At 35.4% G+C, this 12,264-nt stretch overlaps 1 protein-coding gene across 2 annotated transcripts in view; it reads right to left on the minus strand.

The window, feature by feature from the left end:
• The window catches only part of DMD (dystrophin), a 978,378-nt gene that overhangs the window by 381,447 nt on the left and 584,667 nt on the right, over nucleotides 1-12,264 (minus strand). For both annotated transcript variants that reach the window (XM_063392999.1, XM_063392994.1), the window contains one exon: nucleotides 8,405-8,580. In XM_063392999.1, the coding sequence (XP_063249069.1) occupies nucleotides 8,405-8,580 (176 nt within the window). The remainder of the gene's footprint in view (nucleotides 1-8,404; nucleotides 8,581-12,264) is intronic.

The raw sequence follows: 12,264 nt of genomic DNA on the forward strand, positions 1-12,264 counted from the left end.
GCAGTATCTGCCTACAGATTAAACAAACACAAGCCACTGGTGCTAAATTGTTCTTTAGATGAAAAAGTAAGAGGTTATATTTACTGTGAAAACAGTAAGATTCTCCAAAACAATTTACACTTATGTATAAATTATGGATTTACCCATATATACACACATATAAACATTTATACAAAAAAAAATACATGAAAAAATTACCACCATAAATAGCAAAAGAATTTCCAGCCCTTCTTTCTTCATCTTGTTTTAGATTTTCTAATGGAATCATGCATGAATGTTTTCATGAACTGCAGGATTTCTGGAAATGTGACCAATATCAACAAAAAATTGCTGATGCTACTAAATATAGGAATAATTCTTGTACTAATATATCTATTTATTACAACTCCGGATCTCTTATGGAGTACTGTCATGCAGACAGAAATTCTAGACCTTGCCATACCACAGATTTACCATTTGGTTTCACAGGTCATGCAAAAAACAACCAACTTTACAGCACCACATTTATTACACTGCTCTTCACTGAGAGGTGTTCATATTCATGACTTGAGAGGTCATATGCTCTTCTCAAGCCAAAATAGGTCATCTAAAACCAGCTAATCAAAACATTTGTTTCTGTGAAAATGAGTCAGATGTTAATCTATGCAGAGATCCATAGCACTGCAACTATAAAAATGAAGAAAAACTAACTTCCTGTAATCCTGAAAGCTGAAGCACAACTTCAAATCTTTCTGAGGCAGCATGGTTCAGTTATGGAAATCGGGGAATCAGGCATCCACCGTTTCACCATAAACCACATAATAAAACCTCTGTCTCTCAACCTGACCAGCTACCCCAGAATCCAAGCAATCCTCAGCAACAGCTTCCATTTATTGGTTTCCTCTCACTTCTACTCATTGTGAAATGCACAGCTCAGTGGACACATTGTGTGATGGTACCCTGAGGATAAACCTGAGAAAGATCCAAGTTTAGATACGTTCATTCTGGCACAGAAAAGGCACAGTGTTCAACTCAATACACCCGAGAGCAAAATTACTGAGCTGCATATTATTTTGAATGAGAAATCAAAAATATTTCCTGTCTCCTAGAAGAGATAGCAATTGGCAAGATTCCTTTTCCATCTTAAGTACACTGTCAGTTTTATCACCTTTATGAATTGAGCCGTAACTTTTAAAACATTAAAAGTTTTCCTAGTCGTGAAGGAAAAATTTTTTTACTTTGATGACTAATTTAAATGCTGTACAGCAGGATAAGGATGTTTTTAACCTAAGACTTTCCAGGAATTCTTTCAGATATGTTTTATAGGTATAGATATATAGATATACATATTTCATACATGTGTGAGTGCATGCACAGAAGGGTTTCAAATTTCAGGAAAAAAAAATTCCATAGATCTACTTTTTTATTCTAATCAGGAACAACGTGCAGTAAAGGAATTTAAAGGTTCATTGCAATTAACAGGGCATGCAGGTGCACCTTAAAATTAACTTTAGCATCTCCTCTTGACCTAGAGTGTTACTTCTATTATAAATAATACCCTGCAAGACAAATGTCATATTGTGCAAGACACTAAAAGAGAGTGTTCTGTGTTAGCTGAACCAGTTAATTGAATGAAAAGTTTTAACTCAATGACTAATTACACTGTTTGAACAAACTGATTTCTATCATCATAATTACTTTTGGAACAACAGACACACGTAATTTCTAGGTGTTTAAATTCATGGTGGCAATAAAAAATTAACAGTTAGTTGTGACTTAGGGAGTATGGGCTTTCAAATCCAAGCCTAAAGAAGCTGGAGTAAGGAACATGACCCACCAGTCGACTCGGATATACACAGAGGAAGAGAAAGAAGCTGGGAGTATGACCTGCTGAAGAATGAGGAATAAGATATAATTCCAGCAGCTGGCCCTATGGAGCCAAGCAGATCCATCCAGCACAGGTCCTCAAGCTGTTACGCACTACTACCTTATCCTTACAAACCAACCTAAGTTTCCAAAAAGGCTTTTAATCTCCTTGTCTTTTAGCAAAAGGTTTATTTCATTAACCCTGAAATATAATCCATTTTGACTGATGGAAAATTCTCAAACTACAGCAGAGAAGCACAGAATTTCATATGCAACTTTTCTTTTTTTCTTTTTTCTGTTTGTATTTCTAAATTCATAGGGTCCCTTCATCAACTACTCTGAATGCACATCTTTTTACAGGAATCTTACATACATTATACTTTGGGAAGCAAATGTATCAATATTCAATTTTTAACACTAAGCATTAAACTAATTATTTTTCCTCTTTGCATTTTGTATATATAGTACTTGATAGATTAGGGATTAGTTTTCCTACCATTATTAAACTATATCAATAACAAATTCTTATGGTATTCCACAAAAGACCATGGAAAGATTTTTTTTTTCCCACACTATCACTAATCCTTCATTATATTTGCTAACTACTACATAAACATTCACAGCCTATAATCTTGCAGCTCAAGTATTTTCTCCACAGTCAACAATGTGATAGCAATACCATAGCAACCCGTAAATAGTGAAACACATCAGATGTTTAGAGTTTGTAACTGCACACGAGTGATGACAGATGTATTTGGGAGGTGTCAGCTATAGAAATAAAATATACAATCATAGGAGTAGGACAGAGCTGCTCTTGTGACCCATACTCCCACCTGTAAGTCCAATAATATTTCGGTGCCTTTTCAGTTTTTAACATTCAGCCGTCAATTATGTATTTATTGAATTTTTAAGATTAGGAATTAAAGTGTTTAGTACCTTCTACTGAGAATATAAGAGGCCACAAAAATGGTAGCAAAAATGTAAAGAGAAAATATTTACCAAAAAAATTTAATTTTCTCTCTTTCTCTAAAGAATGGATATCCATTCTCTAAAGAATGGATAAATGCTTCATTAGGGTAAGGCACTTTTAACACACAAAATTAAAACACCACACAAACTTCAGAAAATATATTTAGATGTAAATACTAAACAGTAAGAAGTTTAGCTAAAATATTTGTAAACACAACATGAATTTATGCCAGTAACTCTTTTCTGGTGATTCATTATAAGAAATCTGAACAGTCAAAAAAAGGAAAATTCAGAAAAATTCAATATGTAGCTAATTATGTGCTGGAAAGAAAAAAATATATTTATTGACATAACTGTCATATATTCTCTTCATCCTAAACCAATTTTAAATTGCAACTAGAAGCTAATCACAGCCTTCAATATGCTGAGTGTTCAAGAAAAGGAAAACAATCACCTACAGCTAGTATGTTATGGAAGAAAAAGAATACCTTAGTAAAGATATTGTATGAAAAATATTAAAAAGTATAGTTACTTTATAACAATTTTTATTTAGAATAGAAAGTTTGTGGTTTTGTATTCAGGAAAGTACTTGGAAGTATTCTGGTAAACAACCTTTGTTCTGTCATTCTTTCCATAATTACTTCAAATTCGCTTGGGTAGAGATCTGAACAGGCAGTCTGCAGGTTCAAACTCATTAAAAGTGTAAATGTATTTGCAGCTAAAATAATGAAAAATTCTCTTCCATTCAACTGAACCCAATTTTAACAAATGTCAGATCGTGATGAATAAAAAACCCCAAACTGATTACTTCTGAAACATTGAAGGAATCTATTTCCTGGGCATCTGCCTTCAAAAATTACACAAGAAAGTTTTAGCCAAAGTGAAAAATAAAAGACCAACCAACATTACTGTTACAACTCTTTCAAGAGCCTCCTTGATGAGCCTTCCCAAGCTCCTGTGTGAGGTGCTGCTTCTCCTCCTATGTGTGCTCCCTTGGCCACCCCTGCCTGGCCCGGGTGCTCGGCACCATGTCCCTAAATCCTCCAAAACTCACATGTCCCAGCGGCGTGCCGCAGAGCAGACACAGCATGGTGTGGCCTGATGTGTGTCAGGGGATGAAAGGGCAGAGCAAACTTCTGTCAGAGATGCAGGCACTTTGTGCTTCCCCTCTTTTGTCTGGGCTCGGTAGCATCTGTTCAAAGGGCCTTTGTGACCTCCCGTGGTCTCCAAAGTCTCAGTTTCAGAGGAACGGGGTACTAGAGTACAAACTCCCAACTTTTTCAAACCGCGCCTTTTGTAGCAAAATCTTAACAAAAACTCAATTAAATTCCCCATTTGCTAACTACCAGTGTATCAGACTTTAAATCAAGTTCCACTTTATTCAACTGCTTGGTCTATTTCAAAGTTTTCAGTAAGATAGCACGACTGGATGTGCTAAAATTACATTCTCATCTAATTCTTAGCTGGATGGATTAGACTGCAAGATACAGAAACTTTAAACACTGAATTCAAACTTCTGTGGCTTTGAAACTCTTAGATAAAGGCAAGTGGAAGATAACATCCTACGCAAACATAACTCAAGCATAACCTCTTGATCTTCAGTACCAAAGAGAGGAGATTCAAAGTCAATTTTAAGTCTGTGCATTGCCTGGGATCAGCATTTGACCTTTTAAAACTGAAAGCCAGCTCCTTTTTACTGAAGAGCAGTACAGGTTCCTCAAATTGTTCTCAGATTTAGTTTGTTTTCTTTTTTAATTAAGTTGACCTTTTGCAGTCCAAATAATTCTTATTCATTAAAACTGCCAATCCATTACTGAAATTAATATTAGCATCTAGTGAATCTATGATCAGTTTCAGTAATTTATAGAATATCGTGGTTTTGATCTGGTTTACACTTCTTATTATTGTAGTTTAATATTTATTCCAAATTATTTATAAAAACTATGTGCACATTCATGCATCTTCTAAAAATATGTGTATTTCAGAATATCTGTTACTCCTCCAATTGCTTCCCTCCTTGCCTCAGCCCCTACTGATTTTTGAATTCATATTGAAAAATACATGTAGAGTGGAATGTCAATGCCCCACATAAAAGTTCAGTGCTTCATGTAAAACTGTGCAGGATTATGACAATCAATTTCTTGCAAATATCTAAGCAATTTATTGCAATTTCTAAGCAAATAAAATAAACAGAGCTTACAATATATAAGGTTTCCTTGTCAAATAATGCTTAGCAGCATTACACTTGAATCTGAAATCACTAACAGATTTCATTTATGGAATCCATTCATTTGCTAATTTTTTGCCACTTTATCTTGAGATCTGCTCAGCAAAAAATGTAACAGGAAACAAAATTTCAGTTGATCACTACTCTGAGCTACTGAGAATTAACTTTAAAGCAGAGTATAATGTATTAACTACAAAGAATAAAACTTGAAACCTATTAAAAGTTTAGAGTCAGGTTTTTTTCTGATTTACATAAGGTTCTAAATGTTAATATCTATTTTATTTTTCTTTGAAATTATTATATGAAAATGCATTATACCCAGTTTGCTCTCCCTTCAGTATCACCTTCATTCAATATGGTTTTAAAATGTGCTTCAATTTTCTCATTCTCAAAATTGACTTTAAAAATCTTAGAATCCCCTTCATAATAATAAGATTCTTTTAACTATGCAGGTTTAATCTTTAGGAAACAGACAAAAATAAGAAACTATTAAAAGTTATGTGAGTCAAAATATAAGCATTTTGACTTCACAGGTGCTTTTTTTTTTCATTAGTCTATTAAAGCTATTCTGAAAAAGAGAAATCAAAATATGTCAGTTGACCTGTATTTATTGTAGTTTATATTCTACTGATATACTTAAATAAATTTGACATAGTACCAACACATGCATTAGGCAATATCAAGACTATAGTAGCTCTTTGGACTACAAGTAGAGGCTACTTCCTTCAACTTTTGTTTGCCTCATGCTTTGATCTTAAGGATAAATTAAAGCATTTTGGATTACATGGGTTTTAAGTCTTAAAAAGAGAGAATCTGTCTGTGCCCAAAACCAAATGAGGACAAATAATGAAAAACTAAAAGATGTCAAAGCATAAGAGTTATCCAAATCCCATGACACCATGGCTGTATGAAGACTATGGAGCTGATAAGCCTATGGTCTTTTCATGCCCAGGTTCATCAACAATTGGGACATGCTTAGAACACAGCACTTTTTCCTGTCAAGTGGATTTTCTTTCCTTTGAAAATCCACTCTAGAAGAGTAAAAAGAAGAAAACAAAACAAAACAGCACACGTGTGGTGGCAGAAGCTAGGGTAGAATGTGTTTCCAAGACCTGGGAGGAAAAGCATTCCCTGGCTCTGACACAGCCAAGAAGAGTGGGAGGTGAACAGAGGCATCCTGAACCACGTAAGTCTCACCGAAGTACACCTGGAACATTTATATCAGTTTAACACAACACTATCTGCATTCCTCCTGGTGCAATGCTATTATTCACGCAAAGTTCACTAACTGAGGTCTCTGCAATCATTTTCCTCTAAATTACACAAGCAGTCATTCCGGAAGAAAACAAACCAATTGGTCAACATATTAAACAGATCAAAATGCATGTGTCAGTGTTTATTTAAGAACCTTCATCTAGGGAACATAACTGGATTATTCCCACTTAACAAATCCTAGGCTTCCTTATAATGTAGAACGTGCCAAAAAATTACATGTAATATTCTAACCCTGCATTGAGCTAAAAGAACATTCAGTTAGACATTTCTACTAATAAATGAAGGGATGAACGATAACAATCTTAACCAGAACAGGAACATATTTTGTATCCTCAGACAAAGCTCAACCACCAATCTCTTTCTTCTGTGTTGCCAAAGCAGATTACAGGGTTGTTAAAAAGATGTGTTATTGTTTTTTAAGTGTTTGCACTTATATAACAAGGTAATCCTTGGAAACACAGATGGGTTTCCAATGTACAAAAGAACAGCTTTTTATGTGACAAATAAGGGCCAAGGACTCCCTTGTGTAACAAATAACAGTACCATGAACACCTGGAAATACAGCAGAAAGAATTATTTAAAGCATTCCTGAAGCTTCTGACAGCTGTAGATTACTTGTTGCATCTCTTTCTTTTAACACAGAATCATTTTGACTGGAAAAGACCTTCAGGATCACTGAGTACACCCATTAACCCAGCACTCCCATCCCTAAGCCATGTCCTTAAGTGACACATCTATGTGTCTTCTAAATACCACTGGGAAACCTTACAGCACTTTCCAGTACCTGAAGGGAAACTACAGGAGGGCTGGAAAGGGACTTTCCCCAAGGGTATGCAGTGATAGTACAAGGGAGAATTGCCTTAAAATAAAAGAATGTTTAGATTAGATATCAAGAAGAAATTATTTGCTTCTGAATTTGAGGCTGTCCAGAGAGATTGTGGAGTTCAAATCACTTGAATTTTTCAAAGGCAGGCTGGATGAGGCTCTGAGGTACCTGATCTAGTAGAAGGTTCCCTGCCTATATCAGGGAGGTTGGAGCTTAATAAACTTTAAGCTCCCTTCCAACCTTAACCATTCTATGGTGACTCAACCACTTCCTTGGGCAGCCTGTTCCAATGACAGACAACATGTTCCAAAAACTTTAATCATTATTGGAGTCAGTAAAAACCCTTCAGGACACTCCCTTATGACACTACTAAACATTTTCACAGCTTTTTTGTCCCCATGGCTCTAAACAGAAAAATGATAAGTGACACATCAAAAGTAAAAAAACTTGTTGCACACTACCAGTTCTTCCAGTACATCTCTAGCACTCATTAATGTATCTCTATAAGGAATATTCCGGGATTTAAAAAAAAACATGCATGAAGAAAGCTCTACCTGTATTTTCTACTCTGTTGTAAAGCAGAATATCCAGTTAGGCCTAGAATCTAGGTTAAGAACATGGTTTTTAATAAAACCTATCTTAACAGCATTTTATTTTTTACATTGGAAATTCTCTTTTTAAAAGTATAAAAATATTTTTGTATTATCTGTAACTCACTCTTTCTCTGTCTGCATGAGAGAAACAAATGAATCTAAAAGTGATCATAAATAATATTAAATTGATAAATCCATTTTTTTTAATTCCAGGCTATGAAATGTAGATGTCAATGACATTGATTTTGATAGATGAACTAGATTAGGATTACCTGTATAAATCAACCAAGGTATTATTAGTATTACAGAGATGTGTTTTAATGACACGCAATCAAATAGAAAGATTATAAAACAGTAGTAAATTCTGTACTGTTCTACTTTAATATTGAGCAGTTATGTATACTTGTTTGGTTTGTTTCTATATTAGGAGTTAATATATAAAAATATGGAGTATGGAAGGGAGTCATGGTCATTGACAGGAGTAGGGAAAAAAGAATTAAACAAATGATAGGGTATGAACAATTTATAGGACGTAAAATTTAATTACTGCTCATTCCTTTTAAAATTGAAAACTCTAGATGTTGAGCGCTCCTCTGAAATTTCAAGCCAGAATAAAATCTCAAATAACTAAATATAATTTCACAATATTTTTACTCTATTTTAACCTACCTCTTCTTTTTCTCTATCAGCTGTCTGCAGATCTCCTTCCACCGGTTATTCAAACTCTCCAGTTGTTCCTTCAGCACTTTGGCATCTGCTGTTGATGACTGCTCAATAATCTCTTCACCAGTTGCATTCAATGTTTTGACAACAGTTTGCTGCTGCCCAATGCCATCCTGAAGCTCCTGCAAAACACCCAACACATTCATGTCTTCATAAGGAAGTTAAACATGAAAAAAAGCTTCATCACATGCTGGCCAGACGGAAAGAGGTGAAAGTTTTTGCTCTCCTCTGAATTCCAAATGAAAAATCCAAGATGAGTAGACATAAAAACACCTCATCATTTTGTAACAAGTGCCATTCAGTACATTTCTGCAACTTTTATCCTCTTCTGTATTGCTTTCTGCTACAAAACATTACAGTAATATTCTGCACATCAATTAATAAGTAAAACTTGTGAACAAATGTACTTCTACACATCCAGTTATATATCACATTTAGAGCCTACAAAGCACTGTAAGGTTTAAACTGCAAAATCTTTGAAGTTGCTATTAGCTATAAACTCAAACAAGCAATGTCAGGAAAGCAGAGACTGTAAAATTTCTGATTCCAATAAAGAACACCTTCTTCTCAAATTGTGAGAAGCCTCATAACTCGTGTTTTTTGGTTTGTTTTTGATTGTTTGTTTGGCTGACTTTTGGTTTTGCTTTGGGAGGGGTTTTTTTTTTGGTGGGGGGGAAGGTTGGTTTTGTTGTTGCTGCTGTTATTTTTTAGGTTTGGTTCGGATTTTGGTGTTTTTTGGTTGGTTTAGTTCTTTTTTTTTTTTTTTTTTCTTTTAAACAGAACTGGGGCAACTACACTGCTAAGAAATATTGCAGTGTTTCTACTTACACACAGAATTAAAAACTACCAAAGATAACCAATATGGGCCATTCTCAAGTCTTACTATATGCAGTGAGATACATTTTTCTCTGTCTTTCATGATAAAATAAAATATTTTTTCCTGCAGTATTCCTATAGCTACCTTAGCTCATTTTTAATAACAACACAATTCTGAATCTCCAGCTTAGATTGCAACACTGTATGCCTGTTGACAGAAGTTCATATTTATAATAATCAATATTTTCATATTTTTACTCGTCAGTAGAGCATGAGTATTTTTCCCTTGAATTCCTCAGAACGTAAAAGCAAAAAAGTGTAAAATATTTTTCAACAGTTTACTGCTAAAATAAGCAGAAACTGAAATAACATCAGCAATCTACACTGTGATATTCATATTTATGACAGATTTTCACAACTTCAGGATGTGTGTCTCAGACCTATCTATACACAAAGGCTTTTAAGTAAAATGTTGAATTTGTTTTTTCTGGAGGACACCAAATACTTCAGTATTGCAGCAATGCATCTGTGTAACAGGCCATTTTGATGCACCAGCCAAACTGTTTGTGAGTAATCTTATCAAGCCACCTCAGTTTTATTATTTGCACCCTCAGGAATTCGTTGAGGTTACTGAGAAAAACAGGGCTAGAAATAAGAAGAGCCTGAGAATCTGACAGCCAGGAATGCTAAACTTAGATAAAGGAGACACAAGGTGTTGATGAACCCTGGCCAATTAGATGTCCAGAAGGAGATGTATCTGCCTCTTGAGCAAACTATTTACCAACCCAGAGATGCCCACATGGGCTGGAGACTTAGAATCTATAATTGGAATTGTACTGTAAACAATAAACGGCTTCTGGTGAAATCATATTGGTTCATTATGCAGTTGTTCTTATCCCCCTGCACAATATAGCATACTCCAAAACAAAATCATATGTTTGCTTTCTCTGTCTAAATGCATAGCATAAATTGCAGAGCAAGTCAGTAAATCTGTGTACTAACATTAAATAAAATTTGTCCATGCAGCAGTGACAACTGGCAGGATACAACTTTTCCAGGAATGTGAAAGATGAACATAGCTACTCCTTATGCTTTTTTTAATATATATCTTTGGTCATGAGGTTGTGATTGAAGTTCACAAACCAAACCACTCTGGAAATTTACTTGTTCCAACAAAATCAAACTCATTTGCCAGCTACTAATTCATTACATTGCATTGAGTAAGTTGAATGTCCTGTCTCAGCTTCTGCACAAATTTTACAGGGACAGCTTGAGCAGGAACACCAGCAGAGCCTGGGGCACAGGGGTCCACGTCAGCAGGTTGCTGTGGTGTTTACCCACAGTCCTGGACAAGGAGTCGTAGCTGAAGCAGAGGTTTGCACTGTTAAGATTAAGCTTATTTTTACTATACTTTCTGTTTGGTTTTCTTACCGTTTCTTTTAGGTTGCCATAGAACACACACTCCATCCCCAAGTTATTCCTTTCAGTAAAAACTGTTCTGATGATTTCTTGGGGGTTTTTTTCCCAAACTATTTTGAAGCCCCATAGGTTCAGAACAAGAAGTAGCTGTGATGAGCATAATGTGGCAGTAATCTGCCTCCTGTTTTAGTATGTTTTGACAGGATGAGAAACCTTTTCCTGCAGGATCCTTACAAGCTACATGACAGTCCAGTCACGTTTCCTCAAGCACCCTGCTGCCCCTCAGTGTCCCAGCACACTTTGCTCTGCCTGTGGAATGTGTAAGGTTTTTAAGATACCTTTGTAGCAGAAACTGCAAGATTTTCTAAGAGCCAGAATAGACACATAAAAGCCTCTTACTTCGAGGTATAAGATTTTCTTTCCTTTCTGTGATGCACATTAATACAATAATACCTTGCCCAACTTTTGACTGTTATTTTCAGGTACATGATTTCACTATCAGAAATAAATAGCAGCAATGGCTAGGTCGTTTGTCTAAATGCAAATTTGTCTACTCTTGCAAGTCTGAATTGGTCTTTCCACTACGCACTTCTCTTTTGGTAATGCCCAGCTTAAAATGAGTACCTAGTTTTTGCATATATTCACTGTGTTTCTCATTGATTTTAGCACTAGAGCCTTTGCATTGTGCAGTAGGGAGCACTACATGGATAAATCATAACAACGTATAGTTTGAGAAAAAATATATTAGAGTAAGCGGCTTATTTCCAGCAAGGCACTTGAGACCTTTTTGCTGCTGCATGCACCTGTGTGAAGTTAAGACCCATACCATTTACTGAAGAAATAACTCAGAACAAAGCTTCTACTTATATGCAGAGTCCCATTCATTTGGAATAGGAGATCAAAGGAAGGAGAACAAAGAAGGGAAGTTCTACTTCTGGAACTCTGGAGGTTTTAGAAGCAAAATTTGTAGAAATTACTTGTTATCTATGCCTCTACTTTTCTAAATGACAGAAACAACAACCAGTCAGTAAAGCACTATAAAGTGAAATGCTAAGTCAAAACTCATTCAAATACTCTGAGTCTTTTTCCTGTGCTTACAGAATCTTCAGTTGGGTTTTCTCCCTCCCCCAGCATACACAAACACAAAGAGCAACTAGTACATGATTTGCAAACTTATTTCAATTGACACAAAGTTAAACAAAGGATTTTTCTCATTCATCCTCTGACATATTATATAATAGGCCTTATTCACAAAGTGAAAAAGAAAATAGCTAGCTCAATGGCAGGGGTATTCTTAGAACTTAAGATCCCTAATGCTGGAATGGGAACCTTGCACAGGATGCTTAAGAAGGAGAAGTGTGAACTTCCACCAGAACATGAGAGACCTTCTGGCCATCTGCATCTCAAATCACCATAAAGAACTCAATCTGAGATTTTTCTTTCCAAGTACTCTGAGCATTTAACACTTTTCACATGATTAAACAGAAACACATGTGCTGGATTCCACAGCCCATGAAAAAGATTTTTGTTGGTAATGGATGCTGCACAAAGCACAGTCTCCCATGAAGACA

This window comes from Prinia subflava, chromosome 3 (genome assembly GCF_021018805.1).
Source record: "Prinia subflava isolate CZ2003 ecotype Zambia chromosome 3, Cam_Psub_1.2, whole genome shotgun sequence".
Lineage (NCBI taxonomy): Eukaryota > Metazoa > Chordata > Aves > Passeriformes > Cisticolidae > Prinia > Prinia subflava.